At 41.3% G+C, this 23606-nt stretch overlaps 1 protein-coding gene across 2 annotated transcripts in view; it reads right to left on the reverse strand.

Annotated features, from left to right (window-relative positions):
* Positions 1-17708, reverse strand: part of LANCL2 (LanC like glutathione S-transferase 2) — a 233752-nt gene extending 216044 nt beyond the window's left edge. The window contains exon 1 of one of the 2 annotated variants that reach the window (XM_069211503.1): positions 16666-17708. In XM_069211503.1, coding sequence (XP_069067604.1) covers positions 16666-16851 — 186 coding nt within the window. In that variant the 5' untranslated portion in view covers positions 16852-17708. The remainder of the gene's footprint in view (positions 1-16665) is intronic. The other variant, XM_069211502.1, reaches the window with a different exon arrangement.
* Positions 17709-23606: the final 5898 nt, after the last annotated feature.

A 23606-nucleotide genomic window follows, 5' to 3' on the forward strand; every position in this document is an offset into this window, starting at 1 on the left:
GTCCCATTTGCACCCTGCACCTGGCTGCCCCTGTGCTGCTGAGGGTGTGTGTTTGATGCCAACTTGTGGCCTCTCCAGTGCTCTTTCAACCCCCCCCCCACCCCCGGTCTGCCCTCTGAGCCGCGGTTACTTACCTGAAGCAGGCCTGATTCCGAGTACCTCCTGTCTCCATGGGAGACCACATTAAAATTGCTCATCTTTGATCTCTGCACCCAGCTGGCCCCGTGTTGCCGGTGGTGGGTGTTTGGGGTTAACTTGAACCTCAACCAATGGACTTCCTAAAACCCAGAGACTGAAACTGTAAATTTGGTACTTACTTGTAAAATGATCTAACATTTCTTCCCTCCAGGAACTGTTTCTGAAAATTGCACTGTTTCCATTTTTAAAACAATATTTCAAAAACTGTATTACTTACCTATTTCAAACAGAGTACTGTTGATACCTGTGCGAAATACGAAACGTTTAAGGTACTTATCTACAACTTGAATCTTGTGGTTCTAAAAATAAATGAAGAAAAATATATTTTTGCTATATAAAAACCAATGGTCTGGAGTTAAGTCATTGAGTGTGTGCTTCTTCTATTGTCTATGTGTGTACAACAAATGCTTTGCACTACCCTCTGATAAGCCTAACTACTCGACCACACTACCACAAACGGGAGCATTAGTATTATCTACTTTAGCCTACGTTAAGCCTCTGGGGAACCCCTGGACTCTGTGCACACTATGTCTCATTTTCATATAGTATAAAAAGAGCCAGCTTCCTACAATACCAAACGATTTGTAATTCCTATGTGAAGTCTTGGCTTTGTTATGTGCATGCCCTCTTTGCTATTTCTCCAGCAACTTAGCCCACCCCTGCATCTTCCTGTGTTAGTTCTTTTTTTAAATCTGCTCTTTGTCTCAGGAAAAACTGCTGTTTTAATGTCATTGATCTGCTAATATATATTATTTCTGGACTCGTGTTTTTATATCTACTTCCTATGTTATTTATTGATTCGTTTTTTTATACTCAAGGTTGCATGACTTGTTCACTTTTTTAATTGTTTTTAAATGATCAAATAAAGCCATTACAGTACATGACAGATAAAAAAATAATATTTACAAACCAAACAAAAACTGAAATTCACTGGTTACAGTTTACTGAGCTGACTATAATGTGTGCCCCGCCATGAACTGCTTATGACTTCAAATATTATATTTCTTATGACATGTTAAATTGTATCACTGATGACATCTCAAATTACATAATTGATGATATCACTGGTGACACCAATGAAAACAACATAGTCATTTACAGCATAGGGTTACTTAGTGTACATGTGACGATCCATAAAATGGAAGTAGCATAAGCCTTGGAGGCAGTTGTAATTGGAAACATTGAAAGTTTTATGATGTATGATTTTTAAATAACTGAAGATTGGGGTGGAAGTAGTTCTCCAAGTTAAAAAATGTAAAGATTGAGTGCACTTGATATGGGCACTAGAGTTAAGATTGAACGTAGTTTGTGGCTTAAAGCAAAAGCTTGCTTCAAACAATCTATGTGAAAAGTGTTGATAATAAATTATCCACCAATGGATATGTGCCCATGTGCCAACGTTAATTAATTGCATTACAGTGGTATACCACAAATTATATATTTTTAGGATGTTTTTAACATGTGGATGTTTATTTCTATAATCTTGCTAAAGGTTTTGATCCATTACAGACTGTAGAATAACATACAATGTAGGGGTGTCCCACTTAGGAGTTGTTTATCACACAATGGTACAGTAAGCATAGTTCTAAGATTCTATGTCAAAGTGCCCATCTCAGCAACATGTGTGATGTATTTTACTAAAGTCCACAGAGTTGTCCATAGGCTTCAAAGAAGGTATGTTTTCAATGGTGAATGTATACATGGTATTCTCATTGCGTGTCATGTGGCGTTGTTAAATAGATAATCCTGTTACGATAAATATAAAATTGTCCACATGTTGAACCCTCTAGGACAGTGTCACAGTGACTGTATGATGTCATCTGTGATATTATCAATGATGTCATTTAACAGGTCATGAGTAATGCATTATGTGGGGTCATGAGCTGCGCATTGCAGGGATGCACTTAATAGCTCAGTGAACTATAACTGGTGAATTTCAGTGTTTTTATTTTTAAACATTAATTTTTGTGTTATTTCAACACCTAACTATAACGTTGCCTTTGCGGTTTCATTTTTTCCAGTGGATCTATCTATCTATCTATCTATCTATCTATCCATCCATATCAAATATAGACAGATACAAGCACACGCATAAAAAGAAACTTAATCGACATTTTGCAGAGCTGGTGCCTGCCCCAGGGCCTTACTTTTACCTGTGACCCCCTGCGATGGACATTCTTCACCTCACTGTACTTTTGCTTCTATTGGAGCATTTCCATCCCTGGGTGTCACCCTCAGTGCTTATGTGGGTGAGTAGGGTAGTGCCTAAACTTGAACCTGTGTGTGCCTCACTGTACTTTTGCTTCTACACGAGAGCTCAAATTCCTAGGTGCAGCTCAGAGTGCTTATATCGGTAGGTGGGATGTCTGTGAAACCTGAATCTGCTGTGACAGCCTATTTTCTCATCATAATTTTGCTTCCATTGGAGTACTCAAATATATGCATGTGCGTAGAGGAGAACCGAACACACCAAAGCAGACAACCATTTAAGGATCTGGCTTACATCCCGGATGCGACCTATCACATTATGTGAAAAAGTCAAATGTGATTGACATGTTAGTTTTAGCAAATATATATACAGAAAATAAGTAACCCTTTAAATCCTGCCTGGCAACTTTTTTTAAATACTAATATCTCAAAAACTATTGGAAGTATTTACAACAAATCAAAAAAGCACACTTTCTGAGCAAAGTTCTATGTTTATGCGATGTTTGGCATAAACCATTCAACTTGTTTGCTCAATTGTTCAGCAGCATTTCCTATGGAAGCTAAAATTGGAACTGATTCACTCTTTCACCGTATATATATATATATATATATATATATATATATATATATATATATATATATATTTGACCGAAACCTCTAAATCCTGGGTTTGAGTGAGAAACCTTGGTTCTGCTGTTGTTGCTTGAAGTAACTTGGCAGAGTTTATCTGGCCCTAATGCTCTTGTTCTGGGTTAGCTTGGGTTAGACAAACCTCATCCCTACTCATGAGGAGGCAAGAGGGTGCCATACTTGTGACTGGGAGATGTAGGGATTTCTTGAGGTAAGTGGTATTTTATTATTTCATAAACAGTCAAGGCACAGCATCTGACACACTACTTGATTGGTGACTAAGGTTGTAGTCAGGTGTCAAAGAATTAACTAGGTTTTAGTAGTTCTGAGGACACTAGATAAGGAATTCTCCTTTATGGACAAGAACTTGGGTATTCTGATGCTGGAGACAATACTAGACCCCACATGTGAAAAAATTATTACTGGCAGAGAAAAAGTAGGCTATGACTGCTGGGAAATTGAGTTGCCTTAGAATAACCAGAACAGGCAATGATCAAGGCTGCTATTGCACTACTCATGGAAAATAAAAACAAAAAAAATGTGACCTACATGGACCCCAAAATAAGTAAAAGGACAAGTGGATCCAACATAATGACTTGCCTCTAATGCAATTACCTAGATTTAATTTTCTTCCGCATATTGTGGGACTGCCCAATCATTAAACAGTTATTGGAAAGGGTTACAGAGCTCTTGATGATTATAAAGAAGAATGTATAAAGGGTTAACAGCTACTTCAGGAAAGAACTGTCCTGGCTCTCAGGCATCAGAACTAACAAGCCGGTCACTCTTGCAGGACCCTAGACATTGTTTGAAAACAGAACGGTGTTGAGCTGTAACCTGAACGAAATCAGGTTCTATTAGGCTTGTAAGGCAAAAGGCAGAGCATTTCAGGCTCTTGTCATACCAGCAGCAAAGGAACACCCTCCTAGCCTCGTTTTCCTGGAATTAGGGATTAAAACCGGCAAACATGATGAGTTCTAAGGATCTGAGCAGGCTTATACCAAATGAGCAACAACGCTATGTACGTTCTCTGGCTATGATTGTACAGTGCTTTATAGCACAGCCATTGAGCCTTAAAATAGCCTCTTTTAATGACAGGTGGTGAATTACAGTAGTCCATTCTGGACAAACTGAAAGCCTGTTTCAAATATTTCCACAAAGAAGAGGGTACAGACGATCTTCACAGGATACCTGAAGGATACGTCTGCATCCACCACGATTCCTATGTTACAAGCCTGAAGAGATGGTAATTGCAAGGGTCCCAGCTTCTTGAGCTGCTTGTCGAGGTAGTTCCTTCCCAATTACAAATATTTCAGTCTTTTCACTGTTGAGCACAAGTTGGTTTCAGCTCATCCAGTCTGCAACTTAATAGACACATCTCCTGAGATTCTTAGCTGCATTCCACTGATTATCGTCTAATCTGACAACCAGTTGTGTATCATTAATATAGGTGTGAATGTGACGCCAAAAGAATTAATCAGGCGGGTAACCACATAAAGTTTAAAAAGGGAGATGCTCAGTACAGATCACTGAGGGACCACTGTTGTGACAGGTTGGCGGCTGATCTAAATTTGGATATGGACCACGGTTCAGGAAAAATGCAAACCAAGCATGGACTTTGACATTAACAACACCTCTGTCCTCTGTCCCCAGTCTCTAAAGCAGGATGGGATGGGAGATGGTATCAAATGCCCCTGATAGATCTAGCAAATTCACTGCCGCCACTTCCTCCCCATCCATAATACCTCTGATTTCCTCCCTGGCTTTAGCAAGCAGAGTCTCAGTGGAGAAAGCCCTGCAAAAGCCTGACTGTAGCATATGCAATTGCAGATGAGACTCCAGGTAGTGTGTTAATAGTTCGTTCACACCTGTCTGCATCAGCTTAGCTAACAAGTAAAGCAGAGAAATGGGCTCAAGTTAGCCATTACCTTTGGATCAAGGGTTTTTTTTTGGTTGGGGGGGGGGTTAACACAGGAGTCTTATAAGAGACTTTAAATTGAGAGAACCATTGCATAAACGAAATAGCTATTTGCTGGGAATTTTCTTCGGCACAAAATGGAAGAAATCGGATAACGGATTCTTTGATTTGGCCTTTGAAATAGCAAAATGAGCCACAGTGATGCAATGGTGGATGGCAGGCACACCCCCTAGAGAAAATGGAAGAACAATGTAGAGCGATAGTTCAGAAGCAAGACACATCCCTGGTACATAGTCTTGATTTCTTCTGGAGAGGCCAGAGATTGTTAAGTGGGGAACGCAGGAGCAACATAATTACTTGTAAAGAGAGGGGGACTTCTTCCTGTGTCTAACAATTTATAGTGAGCCACACCAAAGTAGCATCTCTAGGCTGCATATAAGGAGGCCAATACCCACCTTTCTGAGTATTGAAATAATCACCCCAATAAAACCCATCAGTAGAAATGATACCTGCGAGGTAGTAATAATAGGATGAGTTATTAGAACGGAGTGCTGGTCCCACAGGAAGACACTGCTTCATATTGTGGTTACACTGTTTGTTGTTAATGTGAATCTGGGCACATGTATGCTTCATCTTTGAACTACTCACTTTTTGGTGCAACTTAGGATGATGTTGAACCAATGGCCTTGTGTCCTGTTTTGCAGAGTGTAACAAATCGGTTTATTAGTTGAGAGGGGGGGAAGGCCCACTCAAATATAAACACGATTCCTGTCATGGAGAAACACAGAAAGTCACTAAGTTAACATGTGTTGGCAAAAAGGCAATCAAACTTAACTTAGAGGCAATATGTAAAGTATATCTGCAGCATTCAGACAGCAATAAAGTGAAAACAGAACACCAACAAAATCTCAAACCAATTTAGAAAAACAGAGTCAGTTTTAATAAATAAAATTACACCAAAACACCAAAAATCCAATTAGTAGAAGAGGAGATAAGAGTTTTTTAAGTTATAGTTGAAAATAGTACCAAAAAGCACAAACGTGACTCTTGGTTATCTGGTATGGTTGGACTAGGGGACTATCACAAGTTCAGGCTGACTTTGATGGAGCGTGACTCTGATACAGGGAACAGGCTAGGCCCACAGAAGAGTTAACTTCTCAAGTGCTGCCTGAAAATAATTCTGTTACCTTTGGCAGGAGCCATGATGAGGAGGCTGGCAGCACGACGAGCAGGTCAGGCTTTGCGGACAGTTGTTGCCGTAGTGCAAAAAAAATCTGTTGTCACTGGAGATTTGCATTGGCGGTCAATGCATTCTGTCACTGTTGGCGTGAACAGCAGGTCTCACTGGAGCTTCTCATTGGCAGGCAGTCGAATCTTGGTGCAAAGAGGTCACTTTGTGATTGTGAAGAGCCCAAACCTTCTGTATCCTCACCCTTTCTTCAAGAGGATTTCACTCTGATGCCAGCCAATGGTCTAGGTGCTTTGGGGGCATCTCTTGGGGCTCAGGATTCACTCCAGCAGAGGCCAGCAGCAGGGTTCAGGAAGATCCAGGTGATGCTGGTCATCTGGGCAGATGCAGGGATGCCTCTGGAAGATTCAAGTCACTTCTAGGAAGTCTGGGTTTGAGGCAAGTAGGTCCAGTCTTCTTTGTTCAGACAGCAGAACAGCCTTCTTTTGAATCTTCCACAGATCCAGAAGTATTCTGATGAGAGGTTTTGAAGGTCCCACTTTTATATCTGGTGCCTAGCTTTGTGTGGGGGAATTCCCTGGTTTCCACCCAAAACTGGTTCTGGTCAGATTTTCACATTTCCCTGGGTTTGGCTCCAAACTGTCCAGGGTGACAAAGGCAAGGGCAGGCCTAGTATCAGGTTAATTTGTTTGTGCTGCAGACAGGGCCCTTTGAAGTGCCGTCAGGGCAGGGCACAACTCCTCTCCATTCATGCTGTCAGGAAGACCCTCTAGACTCACATCTCAGTCTCTTTTGTCTAAAGGTTTGAAAGCAATAAACAAAATACCACAGGAGAGCTATCCATAATCATGCAACCCTGGATACCGACAGAAAGACACATTTGGCTTAGGGCAGAAAAATGCCAACTTTTTAAAAGTGCCATTTTCAGAATAGTAACTTAAAATCCGACTTTAACTAAAGAGGGTTTTAAATTACAATTAATTTGAGTGTAAACAACATATTTCTATGTGGTCCAAAACAGAGGTTAGCACTTCTTAAATGTTATAAGGTAACCCCAGAGCTGGTCTTTGGGAGAGATAGCCTTACAACAGTAAAAACGACTTTAGGTTTTTTTTTTTTACTGTCAGGGTATGTAAAACTTAAACCCATATATCCTACTTTTACAATATGATGCTACCGGCCCTAGGAGCCCTTACAGCCTACCTAAGGGGTGACTCATAAGTATTAAAAAGGAAGGCTCAGCATGAAAAAAGATTTATTTTGCCAGGTCGAAATGGCAGTTTAAAATTGCACTACAGTCTACAGTAGCACGTCTGACACATGCTTGACAGTGCTACTTTAATGTGTGGCACAGTGGGTGCTTTTGCCCATTAGTAGCACATAATTTACAGGATCTGGTTTTATGCAATACCATTTAATAGAGTCCTATAAGTAAATTAAATTTGCAGTTTGGGGGTATGCCAATTTTACCATGTTTAAAGGAGAGACCACATGAACTTTACCACTCTTTAGCAGGGAAAACATGCAGAGAATCTCAGAGGCCAACAAACTTTGATTTAGCAAAGGAAGAGCAAAATCTATAGTAAGCCAGCAGAGAAAGTCAGGTCAAACACAGAGTATATATTTTAAGTGATGTTTGATACCTTCTACATTGATACTCTTGAATTGCAACACCAATAAACAGATAAAAACCTTCAGTGGAGCAGCGCCCAATATCTAGATAACATTCCTTTAGAACGGAGAACGATCCCATCATTTATCTTTTTTAAGACTAAAACAAAGGAATTACTAACTGACTGTTTAAATATCTCCTCCAACTCACTATGTTAACTTGTTATAAGCATGAAATGACGAAAATTATGTTTTTACTTTCATAAGCTAAATGTTATGCTAAGTCTAATCCATTTTATTTGTAGGCTTCACAGCTCAAGTTATAAAGATCAAGAAAAAAATATGTTTCATCTGAAAAACTGAACCAGGGTCAGCAGCATGGTCCTGATAGAAGTAAAAATATGTTTAACTAAAGACCGATATATAATCTTACCAAGAAAGATAAGCACACTCTCGTGACTGTTTAAATGATTGTACAATCGAGCATCACACTGTAAATATTCATGAACACTTGTATTGGGTTCCATTTTACAGTGTTTGTATAATTTCTCTAAAATCTGCAAAACGCTCTGGAATCAACCTGGCCTGGGCATGCTATACAAAATAAATAAATATGTTAACATCCCAGTGGTACTGGTCGAAGATGTACACTCCATTAAAAAATAGGAAATGCAGTTTGAATCATCCTGTGATCACATTTTGCAGGAGTATTATTTATATAAAATAAAACTACTGAGCTGGCCCCTCTGTGCCCGAGCTGAGTCCACGCTTTGGTGCGTTTTCATGTTCAGCACCTGAAGCACCTATGTGACAAGCACCTGTAAGAGCCACTAGTGTAGCAGCATGCTTATTTGTGTAAACGAATGTCTGTAAGGGGGGTGCCGGCATGTGAGCTTCCTGTATCTGCATAGAAGACTAAAATTATCTGCTCTCTGTCTCTGCATGCATCTATGTATATTATGTGCCACTATATGAAGGCACTATGTAAAATCTAAAATTATTGACTTTGTTGGTGCATATCCCAACTGTGGCTACCGTCATTTTACATCTTACTGGGAAGCAATTAAGTTGTTATTATTTCCTTATTTGATAAGCCTTTGGAAGGATGTCCTTTATGGCACTTTCAGTCACTCCTGCCTTTTAAACCACTAATAATTTGTATACTAGATTTTTGAGCACTTAAGATGTGCAAAAACAAGCTCGACTAAAATATGGAGCATGACAATGGAAGGTTTGGCAGAAACATCTAGACTCAAAAATCCCAGCACTGATGATTCTCCCAAAAACTGTGACAGTTATGTTGAATGTGTCACATTAAGACATCACAGAGCTAGTTGTCACCTGCAGATCCGATTCAGACAGACTGTTTTTTAGCTGTCTCTCTCCTAAAGTTGACTCTGTTTTAATGTTAGTCAATGGGAAAATAAATTCCTCGATAATCTTTTCACTTTCTCCCTCTATCCTCTTTCGAAATGTTGGCATGCATGCTTTCCCAGAGAAAAATATTGGCCATCTGTTCATGTTTTAAGACTCTTCAAAGGTCCAGGCATGATTCTTAAGTAGACTTTTATATGAAATGGTCTATATTCATTTTTTAACATGGCCTAAATTTGCTTTATAAGCAAGTTCTGAATCTGTTATAAAAATCTTCTAACATGCTTCTGTTTTAGAACTGGAAAATGGGAGAGTTTGAAAAACATTCGGGGGAATGTATTTTCCTATGTAGTATGCTGATATATTGTATATGTAGTATATTGATGTATGTAGGTGTCAATTCAGTGATGCATGGTTTAATTATTCTTCTATGTCTATGATGCATTTTCATTTTGTGTTATTGTATTTCTTTGAATGTACATCATGATTCTCAGAATGTCGGGGAGGTTCTGGAGTCAGTTCCTTCTCAGCTGAATGCTGACTCCAGGACCGGAAGGGATGGCTTCTGCATGGGTCTGATTTTACATATGGAGTTGTAATAAACTTTCCAATATAAGAACAGGGAGTGAAGCTTCGTTTTGCTCTTCTCATTGCTACCCTACATACTTTTGGAACAGGAGTTGGGTTTGAGTGTCAACTACTTTCAACGGGACCTGTGTTCCCTTCAGACCCACCGATGACCAACACACATTTTGTTTTGTCGGTTTGTTCCTGGACTTTTCAGTGAGTGGATTTCCCAATGTATCAATGTGAGCGTACGTCATCATAGTCAGACATTTGGATCACATTGGTACAATTTTGAATGTCTGTTTGATGCTGACCATCATTCTCTGGCTCAAGGAGCTGTTCCTGCTGAGGCAAGCATCATCGGCACGAGCGTGATGCGGCTGGCGCACGCACATCTACAGCGTGTGGGGCAGCCGGCGAACATATCCTGGTGTGAGGATTCTTCAACGAACGATCGTGCCCCATAATGCTCAGTAGCACGTATCAGAAGAGTGTCTGATGTCAGATGCTTGTGCCCATATTTTGTTCTGTGTGTTGCATATTGTAGGGAAACAGAGGCTGTCATGACTTCAGGTACTTACACTGCATGCTGTATTTTTCCTCACAGTTACCGGCGCACATCCAAATACAGCTATTTATTTCTCAGGTGACTTTTGCTAATCCTTTTGGCTTTAACCACTTGTTATTTAGGATATTTTAGTTACTTTACCACGGTTGTACTATTATTTTCAGTAATGCTTCCCATGGTAGCTTCACAAGAGGTTATTCAACCACCTCCATTTCTTCAGACGCCAGACAAACCCGAGCTGAAATGGAAAGAATGGCTGCGTATTTTCGAAAATTATTTAACAGATATTGATGCAAGGGAATATGAGACAGCAACAAAGCTAGCCTTAATATTTAATAATTTAGATACAGCTGGATGAAGAGTACTTGATAATCTGCCTCAGACTACAGAGCCTATTGTGGATAATATTCCATGGGATGAGTATTGACAGGCAAAAGAAAGGATAAAAAGATAATGCTAGGAGTCATGTGTACTATTGCAACATCACAATTGTTTGAAACACAGGCAAGGAAGCGATGAAACGGTGGAAGAGTTTATTGCAAAGCTGCGTGTACATGCTTCCACTTGCGAGTTTGAGAATAGTTTGGAAGTCTATATAGGAGAACAATTCATGTTCAATTGCTTTTAGAAGAAATCGTAGGAGCAATTCCTGACATTCAGGAATCCTACCTTCACCAAAGTCATAGACATAGCCAAAAGTATCAAACAATAAATAGTCTCTTCTCGGGTTTTGTCGAATCAAAGTGGTCTGTCACTAGTTAATTGTATCTTTGACAACACATCTGTTTGTGCTGTGAAGTTTAAAGCTGGCATAAACAAGCAAAATAATTATAGCTGCTTCATACGTGGTCCTAAAAACCATATATGTAACCGTAATTCATGCCTAACTAACAGAAAGAGCTGCAATGCTTTTAAGAAGCTGAGGCATCTTCAAATGTGCAGAGCTAGTGTGGAATGACACAGTGTATGGAGGAGCTTGGTAATGTGTTATTAACAGGGGGAGATATGAGTGACATCGGGTTTGGGAGCGAAATGAAAGGACCGGTGTGTCACTTTCTGTCATGGCGGACTGCGGAGGACCTATACCTATTCCGGCAGATAGCACAGTTTATGATTTGTGGCTAAGTCCACTGTTCTCACTAGCACTGATGTCAATCCTAAAGCATTCGGTGAGTTTGATATTGAAATGCAGAGGTATTTTGTGACCACACTAGAATGTTTGGGAAGAAAAACATGGAAAAGTATATGTAGGAGTCAGAGGACACAGCATAATTGGTTGGAATGATTTAGCCAAATTTGGCATTATTTTAAAATCGGATCACTTGGAACCCATAATACTAGGAGACTTTTAGCTAATGACACCAAGGAGGAACTTACTCAGAGATTGATGACTAAGGGGGTAATTACAACTTTGGAGGAGGTGTTAACCTGTCCCAAAAGTGACGGTAAAGTGACGGATATACCACCAGCCGTATTACGAGTTCCATAGGATATAATGGACTCGTAATACGGCTGGTGGTATATCCGTCACTTTACCGTCACTTTTGGGACAGATTAACACCTCCTCCAAAGTTGTAATAATCCCCTTAGTATCCTAGAGTGTTCAAAATGTGATTGGAATGTTTAAGGGCTTCGAGCACCAAATTAAACTTAAGAAAAGGGCCATTCTGGTGACCTATAAAGTCAGGCCTGTGCCTTTAAGTGTAAAGAAAGATTTAAAACTGCTGTTGGATAAATTGAGTTTGGATGGGGTCCTCATGCCGACTTATTGTTCTGAGTGGATTACCCTGGTGGGACTCACAAAGAAAAAGACAGGCAATCTCTGTGTGCGGACCTACGCTCTCTCAATCAGAATATTCTGATTGATTGTTATTGTTTGCCTCGCATATAAGAAATGGTGGCTCGCATTGGTGATACTGGGTACTTCCCACTATTGATATGCACCCAGAATAATATCAAATCTCTCTGTCAAAGATTCTCAAGATTTTACCATGTTTGTTACTCCTTATGGGGCATACAAATATTTGACGTTGCTATCTGGGTTAGCCTCAGCGCTGAGTGTTTGTCAAAAAATGATTGATATCTTATTTGGTAAAGAAAAAAGGGCAAGCTTTCCAAGATTACATTCTTATTTTCACTGAAAGTGAGGAAGAGCATTTGAAAGTTCTTGAGAGGGTGCTAAGTATTCTGGATGAGAGAGGAATGGCTGTTAAACACGACAAAATGTAAATTGGCACAGCAGGTCGTCTATGTGGGCCATACCGTCCATGTGGGCTAAAGGTGGCATTAAGACCAAATTTTGTAATTTGAAGGTTATTGAGAATGCATCACCACCAGAAGATAAGGACATGCTCTGTTCATTCCGGCAGTTGTGTGAATACTATGACAGATTTGTTCCTGGTTATGCCATAGCTATACCACCGTTGAGGGTGCTGCTTTAAAAAGAGGCAAAGTTTGAGTGGTCCCAAGAAGTAATCAACTCCATTGAAAATGCAAAAAAACTAGTGGTAGGAGCGCCTGCTTTGAGTTCTTTTGTACCTCATGGGAGATCCTTAATAGTGGTTGATACCAGTCAAAAAGGAATTGGAGTTGTTTCTGGAAAACAGGTGAACAGTAGGGAAAACACTGTAGCCTTTGAATAAAGAAAACTCAGTGATGCAGAAAATAATTACAGTACTGCCGAGAGGGAAGCTTTAGCTTGTGTGTGGGGTTTCCAAAAATGTAAAACTTACATTGGAGGCCCCTCATTTGCGCTATTCACTGATCACAAACCTTTGGTTTTCTTACTGAGTGGTAATGGCTTGTAGAAGGCGCCTTCGCGGTTAGTTAGGCTTCTTTTGAAATTACAAGAATATGATCTGCGTGTTAAGTATGTGCAAGGAGGTAAGAATTACAGAGCGGACTGTATTTCTAGGTTTCCTTTGACTATGGGTAAAGAAGATGAAAGTGTCCTAGAAGGCGAATGTGTACTAGCAGCAGTAGTTGCTGTTTCAGGGTGTCAGGGCACGGTTACAGAAAAAGAGTGGCTAAACGCTACAGTTCAGTACTGCAGAAAGTGTTTAATTTCATCAGGATAGGTTGGTCTCCCCACAAAGGTGTATCCAGTGGCTTACAGGCATCTAGTCAAGTTGCTTCTGAGTTAACTTGTGATGGAAAGTTTTGTTTGAGAAGTGGTCTATTTATGCTCCCAGAGAGTTTGCAAGGAAAGATTGAATAAATTGCACATGAGTGGCATTTGGGTATACCTGGCACCTGTAGGAGATTGCATCAGGTCTATTGGTGGCCTAATATGGCCAAGCCTGTTGCAGGTCACATCACTTTGTGTCCACGGTGTATTGTCTCAGACAAACACTGGAGGACAAGCAACAAACCTTTTTTACTTACTCATTTGCCTAAAGGTCCCTGGTCTAAAGTTGCATTGGATTTTTCAGGTCCTTTTCAGCTACTTCCTTCTGACAAAAAATACATGTTGGAAGTTACTATTTTATTTAGCCAGTACTAGGAATGTTTTTGAGTTCTTCAAAATATTCTCATTTGAAGAATACCATAAACTGATTGAATCCAACAATGGCACACATTTTGTGTCTCGTGAGTTTAATTAATTTCTTAATAATCATAATATTACACATCTTCAGCTAATGGTCTGGTGGAAAGGATAACCGCTTTTTAAAGGAGGGATTGCAAACCGCTCTTTCTGCCAGGCTGGATGTGCAAGATTTTCTTAGGATGAAAACCTGGTTGGACCTTACTGCATCCAAGCTACGACTGGCATTTCACCTTTCAAACTGTTGAAAGGTAGAGAGGCAAGAACCAGAATTGTACCAGGGTGCTTATACACTAGAGATGAGGTGCTGGATGAGGAATGCAAATCTGATGATTTAAGAAAAGCTGTGGAAAGTCAACAGTCAAATCAAAAGAAAAACTTTGATCAAAGGAAAAATGTAAAAACTATGGATCTATCTGTAGGAGACTGGGTGTTGATAAGGAAGCCATTCGAGGTAACTGAAGGATGTTCCAAATATTCTGCTCCCGTCAAAGTGTTACAGATCAGAATGGCATCTGTTCACCTGCCAAACAAACGCTTGTGCAATAAGAATAGTGTTGTTCCTATTTCACAAGAGCAAGACAAAAAAAAAAAAATCACACATCTGTAGGAAAAGAGGATGAGGTTTCAATGCTGACTTTGGATTTCGGATGTAAAGAGACTACCTATGGTGGTGAGGATAACCAAAGTTCTCTAGCAGCCAAGAATGAGACAAGAACAGACGCTGGTTTTAAGGGAAATGCCCTAGCAGAAGCTAATTCAATTGTATATAATTCTGGAGGAGACACTGAAATAACTGGTATTGAGCTAACTGTGGTGAGGCGTTTTTTGCGCTCTACTAATTTGCCTTACACGCTATTGGATTATGACTTGTCATGATCTGGTCCCCTGTTTTTTTTTTTTTTTTTTTACAAATGAAGGGGGATAATGTAGTATGTTGATATACTTTATATGTATTATAATGATGTATGTAGCATACATTTGAACCCTCCCAATTCAGGTGGGAGTCTACCACGGCTAGTCTCCCGCTTTATGATTCCTTCCTGTAAAAACCCGATTCCTCTGCGGGCTTCAGCTGATAAGGCCTGGTCTTGTGTAACTCGGAGTATGCACTGCCAAAAACCTGCTCCTGCAGGTCAGTGCACAGCACTTGCATCAAGCTCTCTCTGCCTGCAATGACGCTGTCTCCGATAAGACAGAGAAGGAAAAAAAGTACATTTGCTTATCTGATATCTGCAGCAGCAGACATGCAAACCCCATACATAACAGAAACCCGATTCAGGCCCCAATAGAAGTCAATGGGGGAAATACATTCTCCTGATTTTTTCTAGAAATCTCCAGCTTTTCTCTTCTAAAATGTTGGCATGTATTATATAGGTGGCACTTCAGTGGTGTAAGCTTTATTTATTATTTCATGTCTATGATGCCTTTTCCTTTAATGTTATTGTATTTCTTCAAATGTACTTGATGGTCTTCAGAATGTAGGGGAGGTTCTGGAGTCAGTTCCTTCTCAGTGGAGAGCTGACTCCAGGACATGAGGGATGGCTTGTGCGTGGATGTGGTTTTACTTATGGAGTTGGAATAAACTTTCCAATATAAGAACACAGCGTGGATGTTCTTTTTGCTTTTCCCATCGCTACTCTACACCCCATTGGCAGTTAGGGTGACCAGATCTTGAGAACCAAAAACTGGGACATTTTGCAAAAATAGAAGGACTACAATTTTAGATCAACGTAGGGGTGCGGAATGACAGCTTTTATTAACACAGGAACACAGAAAAGGCACTAAAAACTGAAATAGAAGGTAATTTTTAAAACCTGCATCATGCCTGTTAATTAAATTGCTTACTTATACCTGCGAGCTAGCACAGCTTTAAAACAACTAAAAAGTGTATTTCACTGTTTTCAGTCAACCCCCTCATTATCCAAATTTGCTCAAATCTGCCAGGACAGCTAGAGAAAACCGTGACGAACCCGGCAAGTCCGGGACGCATGGTCACGCTACATTGACTTCAATTGAACCAGAAGCAATTGCAGGCAGGAGTCAGCTAAATTAAAGCCATTAAAATCCGGAGATCTCCCACCTGAATTGAGTCTGTTGGCACGTATTCACCTTTATTGAAGGTCCTGTAGCTAAATAAGAAAAACTATGTTACTTTGGATCTACTACTCAACATGTCATAGAACGTAATAGGGGCGCACTAAAAGAAAGCGGTGGATTTTGATTAAAAAAACAATGCTGAGAACACACCATTGCATCGTCTTTAACCGTTTTTGTCATTTTGTGGGCTGGGCTTGTTTTAGGCTGTTTGCCTTTGAAGTTCTGCTTGTTTTCAACGTAAAATGTGCCTGTTTTCATTTTTCAACTTGGCATGTTTTACCTCGCGCCCGCGGGGCGCTATAGTTGGTGACTTGCCATGGTTCGGGGTACGTCTGTTGTCTTCTCACAATACAGTGTGCCTTCTCTGTTTCCAATGCATCTGTTCAACTATAGCTCCCCGGGTGCTGCTCTTAACCCGACTGCTCTTTCAGTATCTTGTTTTACGCCCCCTTCCCCAGTTTTTGCCTCTCGTCACCTTCCAAGTTCTCTTTCCATGAAAGCGCTCTGTTTGTTTTCTACCCGTCACCCATGTAGCTTTGATGTTACACCCCCCACCCGCCGTAAGCTTTCTAATTCTTCGCCATTGGCCCATTTGTCTTTTATTTACATTCATCCCTCCGGCCGCCCGCTGTGCTCGGTTTCGCTTTCCAAAGCCTCCCGGTCCCGCCCTCCAAAGCTTCACGGGGACGGTCACTTCCCTCGCGGTCCGCCAGCTGTGCTGAAGCACCCCTGTGCCCTCTGCCTAGCGCTTTGTTTACCTTTCCATCTTGGTCGAAGGGGACGTCCTGGTCTCCGGCAGACTGCTCCAGGCCTCCCTCTTCGGGGTCCAATGGCGCAGTGAAGACGGCATCGTAGTCCGGGTAGGGGTTGTTGAAAGAACGCTCCTCCATCTCGGACTCGCCTCCGAACTGCAGCTTTAGCCTCTTAGACATGTTCTCTCCCATCACACGGGGAGCCGGCGGGGACAAAATAAGAAACGCGATGCCAGCACGGCAGGCAAGAATGAGTGAGCCTCCCCGCGGTGTTGTGATGTGATGTGTAGGGGACGCTAGAGTCTATGGACTTACATTAAAAACCAGATGTTCAAGGCAGACTCCAAAGAAGCGATCTAGAATGGGCTGAGCACTAAACTGAAACCACTGCAGACGTGTGTTACTCCCAGCACCAGCCGGTATTAACCAAGCCTGCCACAAAAACTGCACGAGAAATATTAGAGTGCGAAGGGCTTGCTTGGGCAAAATGCTACCTATGTGTATGATACTTAACGTTTTCCTCTCGCAGTGCCTAACGCAACTAGCAGATAATGCTTTTGAACTACAAAGAGCGCTTTCTTGTCAATGCTGTTTCTGATTGGAGTATTGTTCCCAAGCGACACACAATATGTGCTCGGTCCTGCCACGGAATACTAATCACTTTCAATGCTGCTTTGTATATTGTAAATAACTGAGTAAAGGCAAAAATCTAATGGGCCTTATTTATTGAAAGGCAATAAGGATCATTAATGAGCATCGCTATCCTCTAAAAGAGGAGGCACACATACATTTTATTGCATATACAAAGGGTCCTAGTTTTTCTCCCCATCATTAAATAACACTATATACCCCACTAAACCATACCTAATTTCAAAGGCAAACCAGATCACAGAGGTAGCCCCAATCAGTAAGTACCTCAAAGCCAAACACCAAAGAGAATGCACGATTCATGTCACGAAACCTACAGTGACAACGCAGCACTTCCCCCACCCACTGTCACCCCAGCAGAGTCTGCAAGGGCGCAGCAGTCATCAATACCAGCAACGTCTAAAGCGCAGTTCCACTTCCTGTGATAAGCAGCTCCTGATACTTACACAAACGTCGGCTGGGCAGCAACTAGCAGAGACCACAGCATTCTTTGTACCTCTAAGACGACCGAGTGCTGTCGGTGAACGCTTCTCTGCCCTCTACATTAACAAAGCTAATCGAGGGTAAACAACAAAACGAACACATAATACTTTCTTATAGCATTAGGGTATCAAGGACTTATTGTCCCAAGTCCTAGCCAGATCCACACATTTATCAATATTCTGCTCCGTTATATGTGGAGATTTTTTTTTAATCGCTTCTGTGACCTGGAAAAAACAAAGCCTTGTACGGTAACAAGTCCTTTAAAACCGTTTTCTCTTCTGCAAGGCTCGCAAAGCGTGTGCTTGATTTTTACCTGATAAAAAATGTATTTTTTTTCCCCCAATATGTAAATCCCAGTATAGTGCCTATTAGTTTCCTGACACTGCTTTGCGATTGATGAATAAAATGGGTGAGCTGTTGGTGTGCGCTGCAGCAACACTGCCTCCTTATAGTCAACTGAGCAGCCGGTGTTGGGCAGATGTAAATCATCCTTTCGATGCTGAGGCTCACGAACAAGCACACATTACTCGAAATAAACTGCTCATGAGAACAGATGGGTCTCTTTTCATTCATCCCCTTGATTTATACTTAGGCTATTTTATTTGCACTGTTGCGGAACAGAACACATCGGCTAATTGCAGTGCCTGAAAACTGAATATATATTTTTTAAGTTTTTCAAAAATGACTTTGAAATGAGGCTATGTGACCCCTGACTATCATGAAGCCACAGGAAACGACGATGGTCAGACCAGTCACACTCTCTGTTAATGTTATTGTGAAAGCGTATCCCCGAGCCCCAAATTCTTAAATTTTTTTTTTTTTTTTTTTTATTCAGTACCCAAGAAAAGACATATATAATTCATCAAAAAAGACAAACAGAAAAAAAAATGAAAGAAATATGTTGCCAAAAATACAATACCGCCGAACAATCATTACCTATTAGCTAACCATTTGCCCAATACCCCCCATATTTCTTGCTCTTTACCTCTCCCTTTTCCCCCTTTTTGATCATACAGGGCTTGTTCCAACTGATATATATGTAGAAGACGATTTAACCAATTTTGATATGTGAGGGGCATTTGATCCAGCCATGCAGAAGAAATCCACAATCAGTACACTGACATAACTATAAAGAGAAATTTACTGGCGAATGACTCACTTAACTCGGAAACCCCAAATAGGACCACCCTGGTGATAAATCAATGTCTAATTTGGCTACATCTTTAATAAACTGCCCCACTTTAATGCGCAAGTTCACCAACTTCCTGCAGGTAGCAAACATATGTATTGCATCCACTCTGTGTAACTGACATCTTGGGCAGTGCACTCCTTGTACTCGGCCCCACTGCTAATTTCCCGGGCGTGATATAATAGATCAAAGATTGTTTTATAATGTTGTGCCTGAAGGGATGCTGAAATCAAGGAAGTCCGACCTAGCTCAAGAGATTCATAAAAACCTCCTCTTCACATTCAGCCTATCGCACCACTTCTTGCTATACTTCGCTAGATCGTTGAGTAAATTATCAGACAATCTAGCATATATTGTTTGTAACATAATCTTATCAGAGGAGATCATCATCTCTAATAAAGAATTCTTTACAAACCCCGCTGGACCACTGGGTTTCCGAAGAATAAAATTCCTGACTTGTAGGTATTTAAAAAAGCCCCTTTGGGCGAATCCAAATTTCCCTTGAAGATTTTCGAATGTGGTGACTGTAGCGACCTCGAAAAAATCACCTAATCTTTGTATTCCTTGTTGATTCCACCTTTCCATGACATTATCCCGGAAAATCTCAGGAAGGAAAGTATTATCCTTAATCAAAGTATAATAATTGTATCTTCCAAGCCCACATTTCTTTTGCAACAAACCACAGACTTCAAAAGCAGCATTTAGGACTTTAATCTGAGCCTTCTTAAAATAGCTGGGCTCCAAAAGTGTGAGCAGGGCCAACTAATACTTCATAGATACTCAGGATATATTCCCCATCACTTGCCCAACATCCGTTTTTCGAACAATGGTTGCATGTACTGCATTGCAGCTGCCATCTGATACAATTTAAAGTTAAAGATCCGCCCTTTTCCCTTGGTAATATCATGTACTTACTGGCTCTACGTATCTTACCATATGACCAGACAAAACGCATTATCAGCTGATCCAGTTTCCTGAACCAAGATTTTTCAAATTCTAATGGAATCGCCCGAAATATAGTACTATAGGAAGGAACATAATTTTTATCATATTGCCCCGCCCCATGATTGTCATATGCAAATTATTCCATCTGCTAAAATTATACCTAGCATTATATATAATAGGCCAAAGGTTAGTCCGGACGATCTCCTCTACTTGGGGTTGGATACCGATCCCTAAATAGACCGCGTGTTCTACTTTTCGGGTATCCGACGACCCACAGTGTTCATTCAAAACTATCTGAGTCTTATCTTTGTTAAGAAAATAGCCCCAAAATTCTCTGCAGCGCCCTCGATTTCTTTAAGGGCAAGATCCGGGTTGGCGAAACTGCAACATAGTCTGCGTAAGCCAGGATTTTTGTTGCCCACCCATAGCGAATAACTGGCTGAACGTTGACATTCATTTCCAAGAAGGGCAGAAAAGGATCCAAGTATAATGCAAATAATAGGGGTGAGCATGGATATCCTTGCCGTGTAACCCGTTTAATCCTAAAGAGATGTGAATATTCTCCCCCGATCTGTATTATAGCACTGGGTTCCTTATATAGAGCTTTAACAGCTGTGATGAATCTTCCTCTTAGCCCATATGTCTTTAAAGTGCCCCACAGATCCTCCCAGTTGATTCTGTCGAATGCTTTCTCGGCATCCAGCAGGATCATAGCCATGGGTTCTGCAGCTATATGCGTAGCATCAAACAGCGCTATCACCCTTCTAATGTGATCGGTTGTGTCCCTACCAGGGACAAATCCATGTTGGTTACAGCTGACCAATTTACTAGTACACACAGACAATCGAGTCGCATATATTTTAGAGTAGACTTTTGCATCACTATTGATGAGGGTGATATGGCAGTACGAGCTTAGACTAGTCCGATTCCTGCCTTTTTAAAAAAATACTACAATATTAGCAGGGTCCCAAGACAGAGGGGGATTGCCCCCATGCTGTACATGGATCAACAGTTTCAACAACACGGGTAAGAGCAACCTCTTAAAGCATTTATATAGCTCTAAGGGAATGCTGTCCGGCCCCACAGCCTTCCCGTTTGGAAGCGCCTCAAACGCATCTGACAGTTCTTCCATTGTCACCTCCTGCCCCAATGCTATTTGATCCTCTGTGGTAATTCAACCACCATAAGTTAGTGTCAGTCAGTGACTATCAATATGCTCCTAAAAGCTTCCCTGATGGCATCGGATCCCGTAAGTATCAACCTTGCTTTGTTTCGCACTTTCAAAATTGAGCCTAAAGATGCTCTCTGTCCGCATTGCTAAAATATGTCCTGCTCTCTCGCTAAATTCATAGCATTCCCTCCGTTTTGTTAAAAAAAATTCCGCTGTCCTCTCAGTTGAATATTTTCTAATGTAATTTTAGCTATTGATGCCTCATGAAGGGCATCCTCAACCCCAACATCATTCTTGATCGCCCCAATAAGCTGCTCTTCAGCTGCCTGTAATTCCCCCCTGAATACATGAAGCTGGGCTGCTGCCTGTTATTGTCACCTTATGCTGTACCCAAGAGTCTCCCCCCTTATAACTGCCTTTAGCGTGTCCCAGACTATCTCTATTGGGGCAGTTCCCACATTAAAATCCAAAAATTCTTTCAACCGCATTTTCATATGTTGTATATACAGGGGGTCATTCAGCAGCGCCCTCTCAAAGGTCCAGTTCTTCCTAAATCTCTGCCAATCTCTAATCATGACCTCTAGTACTAATGGATTATGATCTGCCATAAAATAAGGGTATAGCTTACTCTCCAATTCATCCAGAAATATAGGAGAAAGAGAAAATAATCTAATCGAGCACATTTCCTATGAGGTGCAGAAAAATAAGTATACCCCGGGTTTGGCTTCTCCAAAGCCAGCCAAACGTCTATTAACCCCACTTCCCTTTGCATATTCTTAAGGGCCTGAAAAACTCTAGGCTTCCACCCTGGGTATTTTTCCCTCCTAATATCTCTTAAATTCTGTACTCCGTCCCACGACCCATTAAAGTTCAAATCCCCAAATATGATATAGGGAGTGGGCCACAGAGCTAATTCTGCAGATATAAAATCAAATAAGGAGGGATCCACTGAACCATATAGTGAGTTAGCATAAATCTGACATTTCCGAATGAGCACTCTGTTAATACCCATCTCCCAATTACATTCACTTTCCGCTGAGTAATGGTACAGCTAGTATTACAGGTCAAGATAGCGACACCCTTTTCTGTTCGGTACACCCTAACAGACGCAGACCCAAAGTCTCAAGCAATTTCCTATCTGCCTTTTCTATATGCGTCTCTTATAAACAATAAATATCTGCTTTCAATATCTTCAGGTCATCTGTAATTTTCATTCTCTTGTGGGGGCTATTTTGACCACATACATTAATAATTGCTCTCCGGATTGTCGACATATATATAGGTTTGATTAATTTTCCTTAATTAACTCACCCTTACCAATGCCAACCATACAATATATGCAAACGTGCTTACTTCTGCATCCTCGCCCCTTCGTTACCCTCTCCATATCGCAAGTTCCTAAGAGCGAGGCGTTTTGTGCTTGCCTATCATAACTTAGACTGAATTTCTTTGGGTACGAATTTTCCCCTTTTATTCCCCTGTGACATCTTGCCCCCTCCCCTGCCCCCTCCCCATCCATCGCCCCAACGCCTCCGCCCCCCCTCCCTGAGCACCCCTCCACCCCCTCTCACCTCCCTTCCCCACCACTCCACCTAGATGACCCCTGCCTCCCCTCCACCCCCTCCTTAGAGGCTGTCAGACCAACGTTGGCCTGAATGTTAGTGTCGCCTAGGTGCCTAAGACTGCCACCCCACCCAAGATTATCCGGCCACCCAAACCTGCTCCCTAGAGAGCACCAAAACATTCTTTACGCAGTATCCCCTTAGGGATCCTTGCAATATGTTGTCTTAAGCCCAAGTAAATATTCTTTAGCTTGAACCTCTGAATTAAACAATCTAACTTTCCCATTAATCACAGTCTTTAAACGAGCGGGTGTAAGTAAATACGCCTCTCCGCCTTTGTCCTGAAAGGGTTTGATCAGCTGCCGCAGCCTCCACCTTCACTCTACAGTGACATGGCAATATTCAGGTTGAGTAAAGAAGGTTACCCCCACCCCACTGTGCGGGGCATCAGGACGGGCTTTTTCAAATATAGCCTGTCTCAGGAGATAGTTCCCAAAATAAACCAATATAGCTCTGGGGTGCTTAGCCTTATCTTTGCGACCCTCTCGACGTACTACTGGGTACCGATGTACCCGTTGGATCTCAGACTCCCAGTCCCAGTTAGTGAGTTCGGGAAATGCATCTTGCAACATTTTTATCATATATGCCCTGATGTTACTGCCTTCTTCTCCTTCTTTAATGCCTACGAAGCGTAGATTGTTCCTCCTCTGCTGATTCTCCTGATCTTCCAGTTTCCATATAATGTCAGTTAATTGTCCATCATGTGTTGCAGTCTGTACTCTTAGAGCCTCAATATCTGCTTCTACTGCCATCGTCCTCTCCTCCATAGTGCTTAGTTTCCCTTCAATTTTTGCACATGATTTAACCGCCTTGCGGACCGTTCCTTGTAGGTGTTTTGTAGCCATCCTTGCTCGTCGGCTTTCTGCTCTTGTCTCATTTTGTAGCTCCT

The sequence above is a fragment of the Pleurodeles waltl genome, chromosome 10 (genome assembly GCF_031143425.1).
Source record: "Pleurodeles waltl isolate 20211129_DDA chromosome 10, aPleWal1.hap1.20221129, whole genome shotgun sequence".
Classification (NCBI taxonomy): domain Eukaryota; kingdom Metazoa; phylum Chordata; class Amphibia; order Caudata; family Salamandridae; genus Pleurodeles; species Pleurodeles waltl.